General features: G+C 41.1%; 1 protein-coding gene across 1 annotated transcript in view; it reads right to left on the bottom strand.

Annotated features, from left to right (window-relative positions):
• Nucleotides 1-25449, bottom strand: part of EXD1 (exonuclease 3'-5' domain containing 1) — a 70076-nt gene that overhangs the window by 10477 nt on the left and 34150 nt on the right. Inside the window, exons 6-9 of the mRNA XM_066344259.1 lie at nt 24971-25029; nt 12553-12639; nt 469-573; nt 306-386 (exon numbers count right to left, since the gene is read on the bottom strand). Coding sequence (XP_066200356.1) covers nt 306-386; nt 469-573; nt 12553-12639; nt 24971-25029 — 332 coding nt within the window. The remainder of the gene's footprint in view (nt 1-305; nt 387-468; nt 574-12552; nt 12640-24970; nt 25030-25449) is intronic.

The following is a 25449-nucleotide window of genomic DNA, read 5'->3' as shown; positions in this document are numbered from 1 at the left end:
ATTCATTGGTTGATTCTTGTATGTGCCCTGAATGAGGATCAAACCTTCAACCTTGGCATATTGGGACAACACCCTAACAAACTGAGCTACTTGGCCAGGGCCCTAAATACTTTAAAGTAACTTTTCTGTAGTGATTTTGCAGTTCACCAAATGATCTCACATACTGTACATATATCTTACATGAGAAATAAGAGGAAATGAGGCACACATACAAAAAGACTTTCAACCACTCATCAGACAAGACCTACTTTCTACAGGAGCTATGTACAGTACATTGAATCCAGTGTTTGTTTCCCTGCACGTACCTGTGTGTCGAAGACATTATTCAGCATAACTCCATACTGATGAGAGAGGCAATCAGAAAGCCAACGACAATCATGGATAACCTAAGGTGTCAAAAGACAGAGACACAGAAATTAGGACCTGGCTGCTCATTTTACTAGCAGAGGAATCAGCTTACACACTCACTTTCAAAATTCTCTTGTCTTCTAATACCATCTGAAGTCCATTGTTGAAAGCACGACTTCCCAGAAGGAAAATGTCAAATAAGTAGACACAGCTATTTGTTGCCACCTACAATAAACCATCCAGACACATTATAGTATAGGAAGAACTAGGGAGAGGGATCTGAGGATCAAGAAAAATATGTGATAAAATATATATTTAACATCCTCACCTGTAAGTAAAAATAGACATTCAATATTTTTAGAGAAAATGGATTTACATTGATCTTTAAAAAAAAAGGCACTATGGACTATAATTTTCAAAAGGAAAGAAACAGACAAGCTGGTGATTTAGCCTTTCACTTTTTACTGTCCCAGCTTTAATGTTTTACCAGTCTCACCTACGGTATCCTCATACCCCAGGAATAACACGTTTAAGGAGAATGAACAGTATTTCATAATTAACAACACAAAATGCTATTTTATTTTTCTGAGTTCCATTGTAGGCATGAATGTGTTAGGTATTATGTGAAATTACTCATAACAGAAGATCCCTGTCCCCTAGCAGTATAAAACAGGCAACAAATACATTGGCACAAATGGCAGGATGTGAAATACAGTTTTACAGGTCAATCTCATACAATCCTAAGAATTCTAGATTGTTACTGATCATAAAAATCATAAAAGCAATACAGTTGGAAAATTTATTGAATGAGAGAGTACAAGACAAAAAAGATCCAAATAGGTTTAGAGAGCCAGCCATACGACAGTCTAATGCCATCTTTTTCATTTCAGAAGCTAACTGTTGTTACAGCGACAGTTGCTGGGTTTACCTGGCACTCATTCTCAGATCCTTCATGATGTTTGCTAGAATTTGACACCTAAAGTAATCAAACCCTGCTCTTTTTCCCTACATCTTTAAAGTTGAATAGACACTAAAAGTTTGGAAAATAATTCTCTGCTAGATTGTAAACTGAGAGAAGAGATTACGTTGGACTCAGCACTGTACATGCAACTAGGACAGAGATGGATGACTGTTATACATTTGTTCACTGAATCAATGCATGCCATACAATATTCCCTTCCATTGTTTTCATATGCAAAAATGTACATTGGAAAATAATGTATATGGATCCAACAATATGTATACCTCTTTTTTTTTTTAATTTATTCATTTTTAGAGAGGAGAGAGAGACAGAGAGGGAGAGAGAGGAGAAGCCGAGAGAGAGAAGGGGGAGGAGCTGGAAGCATCAACTCCCATATGTGCCTTGACCAGGCAAGCCCAGGGTTTTGAACCGGCGACCTCAGCATTTCCAGGTCGGCGCTTTATCCATTGCGCCACCACAGGTCAGGCGGATCCAACAATATGCATTCATGCTTTTTCTTTCTTTCTTTTTTAATTTAGTGAGAGGAGGGTAGGCAGAGACAGACTCCTGCATGTGCCCCAACTGGGATCCACCCAGCAAGCCCACTAGAGGGGTGATGCTCTGCCCATCTGGGGCCCTTGCTCTACTGCAACTGAAGCCAATTTTTTGCACCTGAGGTGGAGGCCATGGAGCCATCCTTAGTGCCAAAGGCCAACTCTTTCCAATCGAGCCATGGCTGCAGGAGGGAAGGGGTGGAGAAGCAGATGGGCACTTTTCCTGTGTGCCCTGACCAGGAGTCAAACCCAGGACATCCACACACCTGTGAACATTCTTACCGCTGAACCAATGAGCCGGGGCCACAATTTGTACTTTTTCCATTCATAAATTTTCAAACATTTTTATACATTGTACTTGTTATCAATTCTTGACATCTATAAAGGAGTTATAAAATCTATTGTAACTTCTATTATTAATTACTTAAGTGGTTTCTGATTTCACCATTATAAATGATGTCAGGATGAATAGATTCTCACATACTTTTCTTCATTTTGAATTATTTAGGATGGTTCCTAGAAGTGACCCTGAAAAGTGGGCCAAAGGCACCTTAGTTGTTCATTGATTTCTTTCTCATATGTGCCTTGAGCAGGGGGCTCCAGCTGAGCCAGTGACCCCTTGCGCAAGCCAGTGACCTTGGGCTCAAGACAGTGACCATGGGGTCATGTCTATGATCCCGTGCTCAAGCTGGCGACCTCATATTCAAGCCAGATGAGCCTGCACTCAAGCTGGTGACTCCAGGGTTTTGAATCTGGGTCCTCAGCATTCCAGGCCAATGCTCTATCCATTATGCCACCACCTGGTTAGGCCAAGATTCTTTGTCTTTAACCTTTGGCATTTTAATTATGATGTGTCTTGATGTGGGCCTCTTTGGGTTCACCTTGTTTGGGACTCTATGGGCTTCCTAGACTTGTATTATGTCTTTTTCCTTCAACAGGATAGGGAAGTTTTCAATCATTACTTCCTTAAATAGGTTTTCAATCCCTTGCTCTCTTCTTCTTTTGGTACCCCATGATGTGGATGTGGCCACAATTAATGTTGTCCCAGAGGTCACTTAAAATGCCCTCATTTTTTAAAATTCTTTTTTTCCTCTGCACTGATTGGGTATTTTCTGCTACCTTGTCTTTCAAATCTGATTTGATCCTCTGCTGCTTCATCTAATAATCTGCTGTTGATTCCTTCTAGTGAATTCTTTATTTCAGCTATTGTATTCTTCATTCTGACTTTTAAAAATAGCTTCTATGTACTTTTTTATGCTGCTGAAGTTTTCACTAAGTTCCTTGAGCATCCATATAACCACTGCTCTGAACACTGTATCTGGTAGTTTGCTTGCTTCCATTTCATTTAGTTTCTTTTCTGGAGATTTCTCCTTTTCTTTAATTTGGAACATGTTTGTCTCCCCATTTTGGATGCTTCTCTGTGTATGTTTCTGTATATTAGGTAGATCTTTTATATCTCCCAGTCTTGGCAGGGTAGCCTTATATAGTAGGTGTTCTGTTGGGCCCAGTGGCACAGCCTTCCCAGTTAACCGCGTTGAATGCTCCAGGTATGCACCCTTTTGTTGTAGTTGAGCCTTGATTGCTGTTGGCATGTCAGTGGAAGGGGCTGATCTCAGGCTGATCAGCTACAATGATTGGCCACAACTATTGTGGAGGATCTGATATGCAGGGATTAACCCCACAAAGCCCAACTCATTTCAGTGGACTCTGGTGCACGCTGAGTACATCCCTTGAGTGTATCAATTGTGGAAATAGCTCGGTCTGAAGCTGGCCATCAGGTATGCTCGCTCTGAGGCCTCCCAAAAGATGCAGGCCAAGGTCTGCCACCACCTGTGCCCTCCTGGGGTCACTCAGCATGAGCTAGAGAGAAATATGTAGATGGCTACTACTTGTGCTGCACTTGGAGGTATCCAGGAGAGGCCAAACTGCAAACCAAGTTTAGTTGCCATTAATGCTTGGCCTGGGGCCACTCACCCAGAGGTATGTGGCACACAAAGGCCAGATACTGCTTGTTTGATGTTTGTGAACCTTTGAGATAATTTAGGAAAGTCTCATGCAACATGAGCCAAATCTGTTTCTATGAAGTCACTGGAAGCAGCTTGGGTGGTCCCACAAATTGGTGGGGTGGGGTCTTAGGGAATTAACACAGCAAGGCAAGCAGTATTAGTCAGGTTGATGGAGAATCAGATATGGCACCTATTTGTGCCTGCAGGAAGAGGGCTCAGTAAAGAAATAACGGCTTCTGCCAGCACTTATGTCTGGGAGAAAGCTGATCTTTCAGGCCTCATACCAGAGCCAAAAAATTCAGTTCCTCCCCATATGTCCTTGTAACCTCTCAAGCACTGCCCCAGCACTGGAGGTCAGAGTATGTAAGTCCAAGTAAGTCTATGTGCCAGTCCTTTAAGAGGAACACCTGGGTTTCCAGCAGACCCTGCCTCGTTCAGCCACAATCTACACTGGTTTCCACAGCCAGATTATTGGAACTTCTCTGCTTACCTCTGAAATGCTGGGCTGCAAGGCCTGGTGTGGAGCTGGGACTCCTTGTTCTTCTGAGGGGACCTCTGCACTGAGATATCTCTTCCCATTTTCAACCAGCACATGTGAGTGTGAGTTCAACACATTCCATGTCGCTGCCTCTCCTACCAGTCTCAGTGCAGCTTCTTCTGTGTCTCCTTAGTTCTAGAACTTCTGTTCAGCTAGATTTCAAACAGTTCTCAATGATGGCTGTTCTGTAGTTTAGTTATAATTTTGATGTAGTTGTGGGAGGATGCCAATACCGTGCTTATCTACTCAGCCATCTTGATTGGGAGCCCTGCTACCTTTACCCTTAGACATCCTTTCTTTGTGTGAGTGTGACAGAGACAGAGAGAGGGACAAATTGGGACAGACAGACAAGAAGGGCAAGAGATGAGAAGCATCAATCTTTTGTTGCAGCTCCTTAGTTGTTCAGTGATTGCTTTCTCATATGTGCCTTGACGGGGGGTGGGAGGAGCTACAACCGAGTGAATGACCCCTTGCTCAAGCCAGCGACCTTGGGCTCAAGCCACTGACTATGGGGTCATGTCTATGATCTCACACTCAAGCCACCTACCCCGCGCTCAAGCCGGATAAACCCATGCTCAAGCCAGTGACCTTGGGGTTTTGACCTGGGTCCTTGGCGTCCCAGTCTGATGTGCTATCCACTGTGCCACTGCCTATTCAGGCTCTTTAGACATTCTTATATCTGAAAATACTGTATTTCCCCATGTATAAGACGCTCCCATGTATAAGATGCACCTTAATTTTGGGGCCTGAAATTTGAAAAATATAATGTATTATATAAAATTATTAAACTCAAGTTTTATTCATCAAAATTCATACAACTCCTCATCTGCACAAAAAAGCAGAAAATGCAAGTAAAAAAATCTACAACCACCATATAAAACACACCCAGTTTTAGATCCCAAATTTTTTGAAAAAAAGTGCACTTTATTCATGGGGAAATACAGTCTCTTACCACAGATGAAGGCTAAACATTTAAATAACTTAAAGTGAAAGAAAAGCAGTGGGAAACACTGACAAAAAAGAAAACAGATAAGGGAAAACAAAACAGAACAAACAAAAAACCCAAAATAAACATTAAGGAATTAAATATACTAGATACAACACAAAGGTGAGGAGCTGGAAATATGGGGATGAACTATAGATCTGTCTACAGAGAAGTAAGCCTCCAAGTTACCCTCACCTATTCCTCTCCCACTCCCACAGAGGAGGGAAGATATATCCTTTGGATAAATCCAACCAGAAAGGGTCTAGGGTTAGGAATATAAGACATAGAGAAGGGTTTGTTCGTGAACTGAAAACTGCAAGTCTGTGCACTGAATTGACCCTCTAGACCTCTTCCCTTGCAGTTTGTGGCCTTGAGAACACCAGCCTGCGTTGGAACAGGAGGATATAGGGCTCCAGGGAAGATGGCTTCAAGACAAAAGTGCAACATAAGTTAGCAGACTAGAGGTAAGCATGTGAAAAACTATATTGAGAGGAAGATATGGGAGGGTTTATTCACAGGTACCAAAACAAAGCTACTAAGATGAGGCAACTATCAATTCTATGAATGACAAAAAGTTGTACAAGAAGCAATCTGCTTGACCAGGTGGTGGCGCAGTGGATAGAGCATTGAACTGGGATACGGAGGACCCAGGTTCAAAACTCCCAGGTTGCCGGCTTGAGCATGGGCTCACCAGCTTGAGCGTGGGGTTGCTGGCTTGAGCATGGGATCATAGACATGATCCCATGGTAGCTAGTTTGAGCCCAAAGGTTGTTCGCTTGAAGCCCAAGATCACTGGCTTGAGCAAGGGGTCACTCGTTCTGCTGTAGCCCCCCTTGTCAAGGCACACATGAGAAAGCAATCACTGAACAACTAAGGAGTTGCAATGAAGGATTGATTCTTCTCATCTCTCTCCCTTTCTGTCTGTCTTTCCCTATCTGTTCCTCTCTCCATCTCTCTCTGTCTCTGTCACAAAAGAGAGAGAGAGAGAGAGAGAGAGAGAGAGAGAGAAAGAGAGAAAGAAAGAAAGAAAGAAAGAAAGAAAGAAAGAAAGAAAGAAAGAAAGAAAGAAAGAAAGAAAGAAAGAAAGAAAGAAAGAAAGAAAAAGGAAGGAAGAAAGAAAAGAAGCAATCTTACTTGGCTCAGAGAGAGCAATAGTTACACAGTCGTAATTACATACAGCCTGAATTCTGTCTTAACCAAAAATCGGTATAACTAAACTAGAAAGATCTAGAGAGGTGTGGGTGCTACAAGGGAGCAAAATCTTTATTTACCACAACATAAGTTAGTTTATATAACTAATGAATAAAGAGAGCAATAAGCATGTAATTAGAAAAAAATAGTAGACACATTTCAACATGTTACAAGTGGTTCCCTCTGTATGTCTTTTGTGTCTGGTCCTGGTTTTTGTGGCTGATACCTTGATTACTTGGCTCTGGTGGCTGGAGAGCGAAGAGGCATTTCATTCTTGGGTTCCATGGGACTGTGGTAACATCAGAGACAATTTTTGGCAGGCTACCACAAGCAGGGCAATGCACATACAGTACACTGGGGCACACTCCCAGTCTTTCTGTTAAGGAGGTCTTTTTGCTTGTCTTGGAGCTTTAGCCTGAGGAGCAGGCTTTTTAGGCTGTGAACTCCACCTTGGTGCTCTTCCTCTGCCTTGCTCCAGCTCATTGGTCCCATCCAGAAAAGAGCTTATACACTTGCCTGGAGCCCTAATTTCTGTGACTGTATCTCAGGGAACACCTTCAAATTGCTGGCTCTGGGAGCCAGTAGAGTTCATGCTAGGACTGTATTATATTTGCATACTTTTAAAAGTTGTTTCTAAGGGTCTGGCTCCTAGTCAGCCCAAATCTAGGTGCTGATATCCTCTCCTTTAAGACACATCTTCAGCTACTGGGAGTTATTAAAAATATAATAAGCTACTTGGACAAGCACAGAGGTTTGAAAGATTACCAGGAGCTGAGGCAGAGTTGAATAATAAGGTTCGTGTCTTATATGAGGCCACTCCTTCAAGACTGGAAGATGTGGCTGTTAAAGCTATTGTATAGAAACCAACAGAAAGAGTCAAGCAAACTGAAAAAAACAAATGAATATGTTCCAAACAAAACAACAAGATAAAACCTCAGGAAAAAAACCTTAATGAAACAAAGAGATGTAAATTACCTGATAAGGAATTCAAAGTAATGGTGATAAAGATGTTCACTGAACTGGAAAGGATGGATGTACACAGTGAGAATTTTACTAAAGAGATAGAAAATATAAGAAAGTACCAAATAGAAGTCAAAGAGCTGAAGATTATACAATACTTGGGTTACGATGTCTTGACATACAACGTTTCGAGTTTAAATACTCACTCTCATAAAAACTTTAAAAAATTGAGATGTAGCCTGACCAGGTGGTGGTACAGTGGATAGAGCGTTGGACTGGGATGCAGAAGACCCAGGTTCGAGACCCAGAGGTCGCCAGCTTGAGTGCGGGCTCATCTGGTTTGAGCAAAAGCCCACCAGCTTGAACCCAAGGTCACTGGCTCCAGCAAGGGTTACTCGGTCTGCTGAAGGCCCGCGGTCAAGGCATGTATGAGAGGGCAATCAATGAACAACTAAGGTGTTGCAACGCGCAATGAAAAACTAATGATTGATGCTTCTCATCTCTCTCCATTCCTGTCTGTCTGTCCCTGTCTATCCCTCTCTCTGACTCACTCTCTGTCTCTGTAAAAAATAAATAAAAAAATTTAAAAAAAAATTGAGATGTAAGTGTTTTGCCTTATGCTGTTAGCATCATATTTATGGACTATGTGGGCAAACTAGTTTGGTTGCACAGGGCGGAAGAATACACAGTACAATGTACAGTACAGTATATTTATGTCCTTTTTTTTCTGCAGCTTAGTTGTGTTTTTATGTTCTCGATTATGATTTTACAACTGTGTTAAGATAGGTAAGTGATTTAGGCTAGGGTGTGTTTTGACTTACACCAAAATTTGGGTTATGTCACTGTCGTAGGAATGGAACTGTGTCATAACCTGAGGACCCTCTGTAAATGAAAAATACAGTAGGGGGTTTCAATAACAGACAAGATGAATAAAAAGAAAGGATCAGTCAACTTGAAGACAAGTAGTGGAACTCAGCCAATCAGAGCAGCAAAATGGAAAAAAGTAAAGACAGCTAATGGACTTATGGGACAGTATCAAACAGACTAATATTTGCATCAAAAAGCACCCAGAAGATGAATGAAGTAAAAATGTAAATAAAATGTTTGTCAAAGTGCTTTGCAAACTATAAAGCACTATATAAATGTACTAATGATCCTGTTATTAGATTCTTAAAAAAAAAAAATAGATTGCACTTGTGGTATGGGGAGTTTTCTTTTCTCATAAGCCTTTTACCATTATTATTATTATTATTTCCTTTTAAGTAAATGTGATACTTTCATCTTATAATTAAACAAACAAGCCCAAGGATTTGGTTGTAGAAAATGTGCCTATTAATTTGCTTCCAGAGGACAGTTTAACCAATTCGATGTACCCTCTAGCACCTAGACAACCAAAAGGGGCAATTAAGAAATAACCTACAGCTTCCCAGACCCCTATGACCAGGAAGTCCACCCTTTTATCTTGGTAAAGAGAGTTTTTGGTTTGGCATCTTCCCACCAACACCCCCAGCTTTATTAAGATTAACATATAACATTGTGTAAGTTTAAGGTATACAATGTGATGATTTGATATAAGTATATTGTGAAATGATTACCACAGTAAGGGTAGTTAACACATCTATCAGCTCACATAGTTATTGTGTGTATGTGTGTGTGTGTGTGTGTGTGTGTGTGTGTGTGTGTGTAGTGAGAACTTTTAAGATCTACTCTTTTAGAAACTTTCAAGTATACAATACAGTATTGTTATCTATAATCACCATGATGTTCATTAGAGTCCAGAAATTATTTATCTTATAGCTGGAAGATTGTACAGTTTGACAACCTTCACTCATTGCTCCCATCTCCCCAATCCCTGGCACTACCAAACTGTTTCTATCAGTTTGGTTTTTTCAGATTCCACATATATGCATACAGTGTTTTTATTTCTCTGATTTATTTCACTTAGCATAGTGCCCTCCCAGTTTACCCATGTTGTCACAAATGGCAGGATTTCCTTCTTTTTAGGGCTGAATAATTTCACTGTATACATATACCACACTTTATTTGTCCATTTATTCATCTATGGATACTTAGGTTGTTTGCATGTCTTCGCTATTGTAGATAATGTTGAACATGAACACAGGAATGCAGGTATCTCTTTGAGATCCCCTTTTCATTTCCTTCAAATATATACCCAAAAGAAATTGCTAAATTATAGGTAGTTATATTTTTTATTTTTTTGAGGAACTGCCATACTGTTTTCCATAGTGGAACCACCAATTTACATTCCCACCAACAGTGCACAAGAGTTCCATTTGCTTCAACTCCTTGCCAGAACCTGCTATTTCTTGTCTTTTTGATAATAGAGAGCCATTCTAACAGATGTGAGGTCATATTTCATTGGGGTTTTGATTTGCATTTCCCTAATGATTAGTAATGCTGAGAAAACTTTCATGTATCTGTTGGCATTTTGTATACCTTCTTTGGAAAAATGTCTCTTCAGGTCTTTTGCCCATTTTTAAATTGGATTACTTGAGGGTTTTTGTTTTGTTTTGGGTTTTTTTGCTACTGAGTTGTATGAATTCTTTATATACATATATTGTGGATATTAACCCCTTATCAGATATATATGGCTTGGAAATATTTTCTCCCATTTCATGGGTTGCTTTTTCATTTTGTTAATCTTTTCTTTTGCTGTGCAGAAGCTTTTTAGTTTGATATAGTCCCATTTTTGTATTTGTTGCTTGTGGAGGTTTAAGTAATTTGTATTTGTGCTGCTAACTCAAACCTAGCCACCTAAAGCTAAGATTTGCCTAGAAAGTGCATAAAACAGGCAATTTAATCCTTGAGCAAAATTGGGCTTGATACCTTCATTCTTTTCCTTCAAGAAGGTGAACATTCTGGAGGGAGGAGTTCAAGAGGGCAGACTTCCAACCTTAAAAAAAAATATCCTGCCTGACCTGTGGTGGTGCAGTGGATAAAGCGTCAACCTGGAAATGCTGAGGTTGCCGGTTCAAAACCCTGGGCTTGCCTGGTCAAGGCACATATGGGAGTTGATGCTTCCTGCTCCTCCCCCCTTCTCTCTCTCTCTCTCTCTCTCTCTCTCTCTCTCTCTCCCCTCTCTATAATGAATAAATTTTAAAAACTCCTCTCAGTAGGTGGAGGTAGGTCTTGATTCAAAGGATAGAAGACATTGTTTGTATTCAACCCCTTAAATGTTAATGTTACTGAGTTTGATCCAAAGGTGGCAACCCAATCTCTAGCTATGCAAGGCTCACTACAAAGTTCTTTTGATATAATGGGGACCCTCACCTGAGGTCCAAGAAAATTAAAACAACGTGGTAGAGCAGTAGAGCATCGACCCAGCATGTGGAAGTCCCAGGTTCGATTCCTGGTCAGGGCACACAGGAGAAGCGCCCATGTGCTTCTCCACCCTTCCCTCTCTCCTTCCTCTCTATCTTTCTCTTCCCCTCCCGCAGCCAAGTCTCCATTGGAGCAAAGTTGGGCCAGGTGCTGAGGATGGCTCCATGGCCTCCATCTCAGGTGCTAGAATGGCTCTGGCCACAACAGAGCAACGCCCAAGATGGGCAGAGCATCGCCCCCTGGTGGGCATGCTGGGTGGATCCCGGTCGGGCACATGCAGGAGTCTGTCTATCACCCTGCTACTAACTTCAGAAAAATACCTCCCCCCCAAAAAAAATAAATAAACAAAAAAACCCAACAATGCGGTAGAGACCTGCTATGGAAAGACACCAAACAAAAGGAAAGATGAGGTACAATCTCCCTCTCAGGAGAACACCCACGCCTTTCTTCCCTCCAGGTGTGCATCTCCTTGACCTGTTTTATTGTTTGTTTGTTTTTTTACAGACAGAGAGAGAGTCAGAGAGAGGGATAGACAGGGACAGACAGACAGGAACGGAGAGAGATGAGAAGCATCAATCATTAGTTTTTCGTTGCGCATTGCGACTTCTTAGTTGTTCATTGATTGCTTTCTCATATGTGCCTTGACCGTGGGCCTTCAGCAGATTGAGTAACCCCTTGCTGGAGCCAGCAACCCTGGGTCCAAGCTGGTGAGCTTTTGCTCAAGCCAGATGAGCCCGCGATCAAGCTGGCGACCTTGGGGTCTCGAACCTGGGTCCTTCCACATCCCAGTCCAACGCTCTATCCACTGCGCCACCGCCTGGTCAGGCCAGGTGTGCATCTCCTGAACTCTAAGGGTCTTTACCAGACTTACAACCAGGGGGCAATGGGCAATGGCAGCTCATCCCCCAAACCTGTCTCTAAGGCCCCCTTTCCTCCAAAGCAGTGAGCCAAAGAAGCCTTGCCTAGGCTCTCTCCTGTTGCCTCTTCTATCCTAAGCCCTTCCTTGTTTCACTGTTCTCAGCTTTAATAAACGTACTCTCAAAATAAAAAAAAAATTTTAAAAAGGAAAGATGTGAAACTCTTCTCATATCTAAGACAAGAAAACAGAGCTGTCAAAGAAGACTTCAAGCTGAGTCTGTGAGACAGCAATAATGATTGTCAAGGTGAATCTATAAAGACACAGAAGCTGTTTACTTTCTAAAAGAATCAACTTAGCAGTAAAAGATTGAAAAATATCCCAACCAAGTAATAGCACAGTGACACTCGGGTGACTTAAGACAATTAAAGCCTGACCTGTGGTGGTGCAGTAGATAGAGCATTGACCTAGAACACTGAGGTCACTGGCTCGAAACCCCAGGCTTGCCCAGTCAAACAGGGCACGTATGACAAGCAACTATTATGAGTTGATGCTTCCCACTCCTCCCTCCACCCTTTTTCTCTCTCTCTTCTCTCTCTAAAATCAATATATAAAGGTTTCTGATTCAGTCCCCAGTCAGGGCACATACAGAAACAGCGCGATGTTCCTGTCTCTCTGTCTCTCTTTTCCCTGCCTTTCTCTAAAATAAATAAACAAACAAACAAACAAAATCTTTTTAAAAAGACAAATAAATTTACCAGTGAGTCTACAATTATTTCAAAATAAAGTTTTTTTAATAACTATCTTTTACCTGAAGCCAACATAGTTTCCCATGACGACACACATTAGCTCCTTCTGCAGCCACACTCAAGACATTTTGCTTCTTGATGTGGAGCATCTGGGAAGAAAAGGAAGAAAAATACAATTCTCCACGGAATTAATTTTGCAATTATGACACCATGTATGATGCAATTAAAATAAATCATATTTTTTAACTCGCAAAATCTGACTAATCCAAAACAGAAGTCTGCTTCATACATACATAAATACCACTGAGCACTTCTGATCTTTTTACTTTTCACAAAATTATTCCACAACTGGAAAATAAATCATTCATATTCCAAATGCAAATAAGAATTGAGAACTCAGGTATATTTGGTTATCACTGATGCCACAGAGAAAGATTTCTAGTCTTTATACCCAGACTCCCCATCAAAGAACAGCACTCTAAAATAGGGCAGTTTAATGTACCTGAAGAGAATTCCTCATATAGTGGCTGAGTTTCACAGTATCTCCTGTTCAGAGTCAGAGAAACAGGAATCAACAAGTCCCTTAAAGTCTCAGATTCATTAAATTACTCAAAACTAAAATAGTGGTATCCCAGGAACATTAGCTGGTCCTTTGATTATCTAAAATCTTATGCTATTTGAAAACACTATATAATTCTAAGATCCTTAATCTAAAAATCTATGAAAATATCTACATGATACAAGATTCTCCCCATTTTACAGGTAGGTAAATTACTAAAAAATACAGGGCATGCTAACTTACACTAGCACACTATCTTCCTTTAGAGAGCATAAAGTGTTCTACATCCTGGCCCTGGCTGGTTGTCTCAGTGGTGGAGCGTCAGCCCAGCATGTGGGTTCAATTCCCAGTCAGGACACACAGGAGAAGTGACCATCCGCTTCTCCACCCCACCCCTTTCCCCCTTCTTTCTCTCTCTCTCTCTCTCTCTCTCTCTCTCTCTCTCTCTTCCCCTGCCGCAGCCATGGCCTGATAAGTTTGAGTGCATTGACCTGGGCACTGAGAATGGCTGCATGGTCCTCTGCCTCAGGGACTAAAAATAGCATGGTTGCAAGCATGGCCCCAGATGGGCAGGGCATTGGCCCAGACAGGGGTGCCAGATGGATCCCAGTTGGAGCGCATATAGGAGTCTGTCTCTCTATCTCCCCTCCTCTCACTTGGAAAAGAAGAAAAAAAAGAGTTCTACATCCTGAATATCTTTTATCACTGATGAAAAAAAGGAGACTGAAGTTTAGTTCCATCCTCATTCCATAAAAAGAAGGCTGCAAAAGTGGGAAGAAAAGCTATATTTTCCTATTGATAAGAATTTCCAACTATCTCTTTGGACTTCCAGAGCAAGAGTTCTTATCCATTTTTGTTGTTGTTGTCATTGACACTTAAAGAATCTGTTGATATATAAAGAATTCTTAGAACTTAACTTAAAAGTGGGCAAAAGAATACACATTTCTCTAAAAAAGATAGACAGCCTGACCAGGCGGTGGCGCAATGGATAGAGCATCGGACTGGGATGCGGAAAGACCCAGGTTCAAGACCCCGAGGTTGCCAGCTTGAGCGCGGGCTCATCTGGTTTGAGCAAAAACTCACCAGCTTGGACCCAAGGTCGCTGGCTCGAGCAAGGGGTTACTCAGTCTGCTGAAGGCCCGCGGTCAAGGTGCATATGAGAAAGCAATCAATGAACAACTAAGGTGTCGCAAAGCACAACGAAAAACTAATGATTGATGCTTCTCATCACTCCATTCCTGTCTATCTGTCCCTGTCTATCCCTCTCTCTGACTCTCTCTGTCTCTGTTAAAAAAATAAAATAAAAATAAAAAATAAAAATAAAAAAGATATACAAACAGAAAAAAGCATATGGAAAACAGTGAACATTATTAGTTATTAGGGAAATGCGAATCAAAACCACAATGAGATATCATTTCACCCTACAAGGATGACTATAATCAAAATGACAGATAATATAGTCTCAAGGCTTTAAAAATCATTAGAGGCTAACTCCTGAATTTGTATCTCCATCTTAGACCTATCTCCTCATTTCTAGACTTACATTCAAACTTAGGTTGTCAGAAGTTAAACTCCTGAATATCCCCCCCAAACCTTTTCCACCCATAATAGCTGAATAGCAACTCCTCATTTCAGGAAAGAATGTGAAAAATTGGAACCCTCATATCATGCTGGTGGGACTATAAAATGGTACAGCAGCTTTGGAAAACAGTATGACCAATCCTCATATATTTGCCTATTTTGAAGGCATATGTTTGTCTATGTTGAAGGTAAACATAGAATCACTATATGACCCAGCATTTCTACTCCCAGATACCTATCTAAGGGAAATGAGAACATATGTCCACATAAAAACCTGTACATACCACCTCAGAACAAAAGATACACATAGACTGAGAGTAAAGGGATGGAAAAAATATTTTATACAAACGGAAAGGAAAAAAAAGCTGGGGTAGCAATACTAATATCTGACAAAATAAACTTTAAAACAAAGGCTATATAGTAAGAGATAAAGAAGGTCACTACATAATGATAAAAGGAGCATTACAACAGGGAGATATAACTATTATAAATATATATGTGCCTAATATAGGAGCACCTAAATATATAAAACAGATTTTGATGAACAAAAAGAGCAAGATCAATAGCATTACTATAATAGTAGGGGATTTTAATACCCAACTAACATCAAGGGATAGAAGCTCCAGACAGAAAATTAACAAAGAAACAGCAGCCTTAAATGACACACTAGATCAGCAGTTCTCAACCTGTGGGTCGCAACCCCGGCGGGGGTCAAACAACCAAAACACAGGGGTCACCTAAAGCCATATGTTGAGAACCGCTGCACTAGATCAACTGGATTTAATTTTTAATTTTTTTAATTTTTATTTTTTGTATTTTTCTGAAGCTAGAAACGGGGAGAGACAGTCAGACAGACTCCTGCATGCGCCCGACTGGGATCCACCCGGCACGCCCACCAGGGGGCGACGCTCTGCCCACAAGGGGCGATGCTCTGCCCCTCTGGGGCATCGCTCTATTGCGACGAGAGCCACTCTAGCGCCTGGAGCAGAGGCCAAGGAGCCATCCCCAGCGCCCGGGCCATCTTTGCTCCAATGGAGCCTCAGCTGTGGGGGGGGAAGAGAGAAACAGAGAGGAAGGAGAGGGGGAGGGGTGGAGAAGCAGATGGGCGCTTCTCCTATGTGCCCTGGCCGGGAATTGAACCCGGGACTCCTGCACGCCAGGCCGACGCTCTACCACTGAGCCAACCGGCCAGGGCCTTTTTAATTTTTTTTAAAGATTTTATTTATTCATTATAGAGAGGGGAGAGAGAGAGGAAAGGAGGAGGAGCAAGAAGCATCAACTCCCATATGTGCCTTGACCAAGCAAGCCCAGGGTTTTGAACCGGCAACCTCAGCGTTTCCAGGTGGACGCTTTATCCACTGCGCCACCACAGGTCAGGCTCAACTGGATTTAATAGATATCTTCAGAACCTTTCACCCCAAAGCAGCAGAATATACATTCTTTTCAAGTGCTCACGGTACATTCTCTAGGATAGAGCACATGTTAGAACACAAAACAAGTCTTAATAAATTTAAGAAGATTGAAATCATATCAAGCATTTTCTCTGACCACAACAGCATGAAACTAGAAATCAATTACAATAGAAAAACTAAAAAACATTCAAACACTTGGAGACTAAATAACATGCTATTGAATAATGAATGGGTTAACAATGAGATCAAAGAAGAAATAAAAAACTTCCTTGAAACAAATGAAAGCGAACATACAACAACTCGAAATTTATGGGACACAGCAAAAGCAGTCCTGAGAGGGAACTTCATAGCATTACAGGCATACCTTAAGAAGCAAGAAAAAGCTCAAATTAACAACTTAACTTTGTACCTAAAAGAACTAGAAAAAGAACAGCAAGTAAGGTCCAGAGGAAGTAGAAGGAAGAAAATAATAAACATCAGAGTGGAAATAAATGACATAGAGGCAAAAAACAAAAAACAAAACAAAAAACAATACAGAAGATAAATGAAATCAAGAGCTGGTTCTTTGAAATGGTAAACAAAACTAATGAACCTTTAACCAGACTAAGCAAGAAAAAAAGCGAGAGGGCTCAAATAAATAAAATTAGAAATGAGAGAGGAAAACTAGCAACTGACACAGCAGAAATGCAAAGGATTGTAAGAAAGTACTATGAAGAACTGTATGCCTCAAAATGAGACAACCTAGATAAAATGGATAAATTCCTTGAAAAATATAATCATTCAAAAATCAATCTGGAAGAATCAGAAAACCTAATCAGACTGATTACACCAAAAGAGATTGAAACAGTTATCAAAAAACTCCCAAAAAACAAAAGTCCTGGGCTTGATGGCTTCACAGGTAAATTTTACCAAATATTCAAAAAGAACTAACTCTTATCCTTCTTAAGCTATTTCAAAAAATTCAAGAGGAGTAAAAACTTCCAAACTCCTTTTATAAAGCGAACATAATCCTCAATCCAAAACCAGGCAAAGACACTACAAAGAAAGAAAACTATAGGCCAATATCCCTGATGAAGTTAGATGCTAAAATTCTCAACAAAATATTAGCAAATCGGATCCAGCAATGCATGAAAAAAACATACATCATGATCAAGTGGGATTTATTCTGGAGAAGCAAAGCTGGTACAGTATTCACACATCAATCAACATGATTCATCACATGAACAAAAGGAAGGATAAAAACCACATAATATCAATAGATGCAGAAAAAGCATTTGATAAAATCTAGCACCCATTTATGATCAAAACTCCCAGCAAAGTGGAAATACAGGGAACATACCTCAATATGAAAAAGGCCATCTATGACAAACCCACAACCAACATCATACTCAATGGGCAAAAATTAAAAGCAATCCCCTTAAGATCAGGAACAAGGCAGGGGTGCCTCCTTTCACCACTCTTATTCAACATAGTTCTGGAAGTCCTAGCTACAGCAATCAGACAAGAAAAAGAAATAAAAGGCATCCAAATTGGAAAAGGATAAGAAAAACTTTAACTATTTGCTGATGACTTGATACTGTACATAGAAAACCCTAAAGTCTCAGTCAAAAAACTACTGGAACTGATAAATGAATTCAGCAAGGTGGCAGGATATAAAATCAATATTCAGAAATCAATGGCATTTATATAAACCAACAATGAACTGTCAGAAAAAAAAATTAAGGAAACAATCCCCTTCACTATTACAACCAAAAAAATAAAGTACCTTGAAGTATATTTAACCACGGAGGTTAAAGAGATGTTCTTGGAAAACTATAAAACATTGATAAAAGAAATCAAGGAAGATACAAACAAGTGGAAGCATATAATGTGTTCACGGATAGGAAGAATAAACATCATTAAAATGTCTATATTAGCCTGACCAGGCAGTTGTGCAGTGGATAGAGCGTCAGACTGGGATGCAGAGGACCCAGGTTCAAGACCCCGAGGTCGCCAGCTTGAGTGCGGATTCATCTGGCTTGAGCAAAAGCTCACCAGCTTGGAACCAAGGTCGCTGGCTTGAGCAAGGGGTTACTTGGTCTGCTGAAGGCCCACGGTCAAGGCACATATGAGAAAGCAATCAATGAACAAATAAGGTATGGCAATTAAAAACTGATGATTGATGCTTCTCATCTTTCTTCATTCCTGTCTGTCTGTCCCTATCTATCCCCCTCTCTGACTCTCTCTCTGTCTCTGTAAAAAAAAAAAAGTCTATATTACCCAAAGCAATCTATAAATTCAATGCAATTCCTATTAAAACACCAATGGCATACTTCAAAGATATAGAACAAATATTCCAGAAATTTATATGGAACCAAAAAAGAACACAAATAGCCTCAGCAAGCTTAAAAAAGAAGAATAAAGTGGGTGGTATCACATTTCCTGATGTCAAGGCCATTGTACTAAAAACATCTTGGTACTGGCATAAGAACAGGCATATAGATCTATGGAACAGAACAGAGAACCCAGAAATAAATGCACACCTATATGGTCAATTGATATTTGACAAAGGAGGTAAGAGCATAGAATGGAGTAAAGACAGTCTCTTTAACAAATGGTGCTGGGAAAATTGGACAAATACATGCAAAAAAAATGAAACTAGACCACCAATTTACACCATTCACAAAAATAAACTCAAAATGGATAAAAGACTTGAATGTAAGTCGTGAAACCATGATCATCTTGGAAGAAAACATAGGTAGTAAGCTCTCTGACATCTCTCACAGCAATATATTTGCTGATTTAACTCTACGGCAAGTGAAATAAAGGACAGGATGAACAAATGAGACTATATCAAGCTAAAAAGCTTTAGCACAGCCTGACCTGTGGTGGCGCAGTGGATAAAGTGTCAACCTGGAAATGCTGACGTTGCCGGTTCAAAACCCTGGGCTTGCCTGGTCAAGGCACATATGGGAGTTGATGCTTTCTGCACCTCCCCCCTTCTCTCTCTCTCTCTCTCCCCTCTCTATAATGAATAAATAAAATCTTTAAAAAAAAAAAAAAAAAAAAAAAAAAAAGCTTTAGCACAGTTAAAGACAATATGAACAAAATAAAAAGACAAACCACACAATGGGAGTACATATTCGACAAGTCTGATAAGGGGTTAATAACCAAAATCTACAAAGAACTTGTAAAACTCAACACCAGGAAAGTAAACAATCCAATCAAAAATTGGGCAAAAGAAATGAATAGACACTTCTCCAAAGAGGACATACAGATGGCCAATGGGCATATGAAAAAAATGTTCAACATCACTAATCATTAGATAAATGCAAATTAAAACCGCAATGAGATACCACCTCACACCAGTCAGAATGACGCTCATTAAAAAAACAACACAAGATAGGTGCTGGTGAGGATGTGGAGAAAGGGGAACCCTCCTGCACTGCTGGTGGGAATGCAGACTGGTGCAGCCACTGTGGAAAACAGTATGGAGATTACTCAAAAAATTAAAAATCGAACTGCCTTTTGACCCAGCTATCCCACTTTTAGGAATATATCCTAAGAATACAAAATCACTGATTCAAAAGAAAAAATGTACCCCCATGTTTATTGCAGCATTGTTTACAATAGCCAAGATCTGGAAACAGCCCAAGTGTCCATCAGTAGACGAGTGGATTAAAAAGCAGTGATACATATACACAATGAAATACTATGCGGCCATGAAAAAGAAGGAAATCTTACCCTCTGTGACAACATGGATGGACCTGGAGTCTATTATGCTAAGTGAAATAAGCCAGGCAGAGAAAGAAAAATATCATATGACTTTACTCATATGAGGAATCCAATGAACAATGTGAACTGAGGAATAGAAGAGAGGCAGAGAAGGGGTCAAAGAGTCAAGAGGTTAAGCAGGCAGAGGGAAAAGGGATGAGAGGAGGGGATCAAAGAAAGGAAAGACATTAGTGAAAGTATATAAACATACCACAGAGAGATAGAGGACAGGATAGTAAATCATGGAGGAAAGTGGGGGAGGCGGTGGAGGAAGGAAGTAAAGGAGGTATCAAGGGTAACAAGGGAGGAGAGAGGGAAATATATTTGGGGGTACACTTGTAACTATGTAAACACAACAAATTAAAATCAATAAAAAATGTTTTTAAATAAATAAATAAAAACCTGTACATAAATGTTCATAGCGAAACTATTTATAATAGACAAAAAGTAGAAATAACCCAAATGTCCGTCAAATGTTGAAAGAATAAATGAAATGTGGTATATCCATACAAAGGAATATTTGGCAATAAAATTAAATAAAATATTGATACAAGCTATTACGTAGATGAACCTTGAAAATGTTATGCTATGCAACAGAAGCCAGTCACAAATGACAATATATTGTATGATCCCATTTATATGAAATGTCCTAAACAGGCAAATTCAGAGGTAGGATATAGATTAGTGGTTGCCCGGAACTAGGGAGGGGTCAGAGGTCAGAACTAAGGACTATGGAGTTTCTTTTGGGGGTACTGAAATGCTCTAAAATGCATTCTGGTGATTGATATACAACTTTGTGAATATGATAAAAGCCAGAGAACTGTACATTTTAAATTGGTAAATTTTATGGCATGTGGATTATATCTCAATAAAGCTGTTAAAAAAAGCACAAAAAACATCCACTGAAAGCTAATGCTCTCTTAAAAATGCACCCATGTGCCTGACCAGGCAGTGACACAGTGGATAGAGCATCAGACTGGGATGTGGAAGACCCAGGTTCGAGACCCCGAGGTTGCTCACGCCAGCTTGAGCGTGGGCTCATCTGGTTTGAGCAAAAGCTCACCAGCTTGGATTCAAGGTCACTGGCTTGAGCAAGGGATTACTCGGTCTGCTGAAGGCCCGCAGTCAAGGCACATATGAGAAAGCAATCAATGAACAACTAAGGTGTCACAACGAAAAACTAATGATTGATGCTTCTCATCTCTCTCCGTTTCCGTCTGTCTGTCCCTATCTATCCCTCTCTCTGACTCTCTCTGTCTCTGTAAATGCACCCATGTGGACACAAGCACAAGCTCAGTGATGGGGTTCAGTTGATTGGCACCAGTTCAAGAGAACCAATACCTAATTTTTTGTTGAATTCAGCAAACTAGTTGTTAAAATGGCATTTGTAATCAGAGTTTTCTCTAAGCTAGGAGCCTGGGCAGCCGCCTAATATGGAAATCACAAATTTACATTCCTTACTCTTTTTTATCTGCGCAACAGCATATTCTAAGCGCCTGTAGTCATGTTCATTCAGTCCATAGGTGAAAAAATTCAAGTGAGGACATCAATCAAGAAGCAATATGGAGCCTGACCAGGTGGTGGTGCAGTGGATAGAGCGTCAGACTGGGATGCGGAGGAACCAATTCGAGACCCCGAGGTCGCCAGCTTGAGCGTGGGCTCATCAGGTTTGAGCAAAAATTTACCAGCTTGGACCCAAGGTCACTGGCTCAAGCACGGGGTTACTCGGTCTGCTGAAGGCCCATGGTCAAGGCACATATGAGAAAGCAATCAAAGAACAACTAAAGTGCCACAACGAAAAATTGATGCTTCCCATCTCTCTCTGTCCCTGTCTATTCCTCACTCTGACTCTCTCTCTGTAATTGTAAAAAAATAAAATAAAAATAAAATAAAATAAAGAAGCAATATGGAGCCTAACCAGGCGGTGGCGCAGTGAATAGGGCGTTGGAGTGGGATGCGGAGGACCCAGGTTTGAGACCCTGAGGTTGCCAGCTTGAGCGCGGGCTCATTTGGCTTGAGTAAAAAGCTCACCAGCTTGGACCCAAGTTCGCTGGCTCGAGCAAGGGGTTACTCGGTCTGCTGAAGGCATATATGAGAAAGCAATCAATGATCAACTAAGGTGTCACAAGGAAAAACTGATGATTGATACTTCTCATCTCTCTCCGTTTCTGTCTGTCTGTCCCTATCTATCCCTCTCTCTGACTCTCTCTGTCTCTGTAAAAAAAAAAAAAAAAAAGCATATGGAAATATCTTAAATAACAGTTTTATTGTTTTTTGTCAGGTATTATTTAACATTTTATCTTTTTTTTTCTTTGACATAGACACAGAGAGTTAGAGAGAGGGATAGATAGGGACAGACTGAAAGGAACAGAGAGAGATGAGAAGTATCAATTCTTCGTTGCAGCACCTTAGTTGTTCATTGATTGCTTTCTCATATATGCCTTGACCAGGGGGCTACAGCAGAGCAAGTGACCCTTTACTCAAGCCAGCGACCTTGGGCTTAAGCTAGCAACCTTTGGGCTCAAGCCAGCGACCATGGGGTCATGTCTATGATCCCATATCCAAGCTAGCGACCCCGCACTCAAGCTGGTGAGCTTGCATTCAAGCTGGATGTGCCCCTGCTCAAGCTGGAGACCTTGGGGTTTCAAACTTGGGTCTTCTGTATCCCAGTCCTATGCCCTATCTCCTGTGCCATCACCTGGTCAGGTTACTATTTTTTCATTAATATTTTAAAACTTTCTTATAACATAATCTAGTTTTGTGTACCTCTTTTATTGTTCTTATTTAAGTATAAAATGTATGAAATAGGCCTGACCTGTAGTGGCGCAGTGGATAAAGCGTCGACCTGGAAATGCTGAGGTCGCCAGTTCGAAACCCTGGGCTTGCCTGGTCAAGGCACATATGGGAGTTGATGCTTCCTGATCCTCACACCTTCTCTCTCTCCCTCTCTCTCTCTCCTTTCTAAAATGAATAAATAAAATTAAAATAAAAATTTAAAAATGTATGAAATAATAAACTACCTTTCAGTACATTGTTTTTGTTTATTTGTTTTTGTTTTTTAGTGAGAGGAGGGGAGGCAGAGACAGACTCCCACATGCACCCCGACTGGGATCTACCTGGAAAGCCCACTAGGGGGCAATGCTCTGCCCATCTGGGGCCCTTTCTCGGTTGCACCCCAAGCCATTTTTTAGCACCTGAGGCAGAGGCCATGGAGCCATCCTCAGCACCTGAGGCCAACTTGCTCCAATTGAGCCATGGCTGCAGGAGAGGAGGAAGAGAGAGAAAGAGGGAGAAGAGAGAGGGGAGTATGGAAAAGTAGATAAGCACTTCTCCTGTGTGCCCTAACTAGGAATCAAACCCAGGACATCCACACACCAGGCCAACATTCAACCACTGAGCCAACCAGCCAGGGATGTTATATCATTTTTTTACACTGAAAACAGTCATTAGGGCAGAGAACCGATTGTTAAATTATTTGAATCCCACCACTGCATAAGCCTGAATCTAAACAGAAAGTGTAAATTCTCCCCTAAAGTCCATCTGTGAACCATATCCTAGGCTGAATAATCAGTTACTGCCATGTCCCAAATTAATAAGTGATTATAGAGGCCTAATTTGTGGTTGCACAATGGATAAAGCATCAACCTGGAATGCTGTGGTCACCAATTCAAAATCCTGGGCTTGCCTGGTCAAGGCACATATGGGAGTTGATGCTTCCTGCTCCCACCTCCTCTCTCTCTATCTTCTTTCTAAAATCAATAAATAGGCCCTGGCCGGTTGGCTCAGCGGTAGAGCGTCGGCCTAGCGTGCGGAGGACCTGGGTTTGATTCCCGGCCAGGGCACACAGGAGAAGCGCCCATTTGCTTCTCCACCCCTCCGCCGCGCTTTCCTCTCTGTCTCTCTCTTCCCCTCCCGCAGCCAAGGCTCCATTGGAGCAAAGATGGCCCGGGCGCTGGGGATGGCTCTGTGGCCTCTGCCCCAGGCGCTAGAGTGGCTCTGGTCGCAATATGGCGACGCCCAGGATGGGCAGAGCATCGCCCCCTGGTGGGCAGAGCGTCGCCCCATGGTGGGCGTGCCGGGTGGATCCCGGTCAGGCGCATGCGGGAGTCTGTCTGACTGTCTCTCCCCGTTTCCAGCTTCAGAAAAATGAAAAAATAAATAAATAAATAAAATCAATAAATAAAATTGTTGCATCCACCGGGTACGAGAACAAACGTCGGAGACTTTCAGGAGTTTAGATGTTACTTTATTGGCCAGTTTAACCTGCGCAGGGGCGAACTCCCAAGATGTCCAGAGACACCGTGCTCACAAGGAGCTGCAAACAGAAGCCGCGCCTGGCGCTTACAGCCAGGTCTTATATATCCTAAGTGAGCAAGCATTTTACAGAAGCAGATGTGGCAGTTTAGCTATTGGCTAGGGAGGTCGCACGCAGCATAGCAACAGGGGCCGGCATAGCAACAGGGGCCGGTTTTAGCTTAGTGGCGAATTTCAAACATAAACTTCTGATAAAGGTCTCTGACCTTCTTTGTTCTCAGCCTCACAGGGGCCCTATCAGCACTCCCTATTCCTTCAATAGTTACACTCTTGGCAGCCCCAGCATATCAGCACTCCCTGAATCTAACAAAAATAAAAATTAAAAAGCCCTACCTGATCTACTTCCTGTCTCCTCTTATTCTTATCACTATTCTTCATTGCCCTACTGATATCCCTGCTGTTCCTTCACACAAACCAAGTGTGCTTCAGTCTCAGGGTCTCTATACTTTTTAATTACACTTTCTTTAAGTTCTTTACCTAGATAGCCACGTCACTGGCTCACTTCTTCCAGTTCTATGTTCCAAAGTCACCTCTTCACAGAGGTATTCTCTGTCTAAAAATAGGAATTCCCTGTCACTCTATTCACATCACACTTTATTTTTCTTCATAAAACACTTCCAGGTGATATGCAATTGTTTATGTTCTTGTAATAAAATACAAGCTCCTCGAAGGCCGGAAATTGATCATTGTTTTACCCCAAACCTCAGAACCATGCCTGATATATAGCAGGTACTCAAATATTTTGTTGAATTATTACTAGAGAAAACATCAATGATCTTATAAGAAGAGAAAAATTTGTGAGACATACACATGATACTCATAGGTAGACAATAACTGGGAATTACCGAAGGCAATACTTACTGCAGCACCAAACTTCTGCCGGAACTGATCAACAACTGTGTATGTCACCTCTTCTTCCTCTACAGGGGAATGACAATATTAGATATATTTGTCTTCCCTGGAAATAGAACAGCCCTCCCACTAATTTTAGCCATATTAATAAACTCCTACTTTATTGCAATTCAAATGTCTAATGTTATTTCATTATCACATGCATCAGCCCATCAGACAGTGAATCCTGCTAGCATCCTGTTTATCAACTGAGAATACAGAAAAGCCTTACCAATGAATTGTAGTCATTTCCTGTGATAATCCAGTGATGTTTCCCTCCTCATAGGTTTATGTCTTGAATACTTCAAGACATGCACTTTTTATTTTATTTTTTAATTTTAATTTTTTTCCTTTTTTTCTTTTCCAAGTGAGAGGAGGGGAGACAGAGAGACAGACTTCAGCATGCGCCCCAACTGGGATCCACCCAGCAACTTCCGTCTGGGACCAAT

The sequence above is a fragment of the Saccopteryx leptura genome, chromosome 6 (genome assembly GCF_036850995.1).
Source record: "Saccopteryx leptura isolate mSacLep1 chromosome 6, mSacLep1_pri_phased_curated, whole genome shotgun sequence".
In the NCBI taxonomy this organism is placed as follows: Eukaryota; Metazoa; Chordata; class Mammalia; order Chiroptera; family Emballonuridae; genus Saccopteryx; species Saccopteryx leptura.
This window is presented reverse-complemented; position numbering and strand designations above follow the sequence as displayed.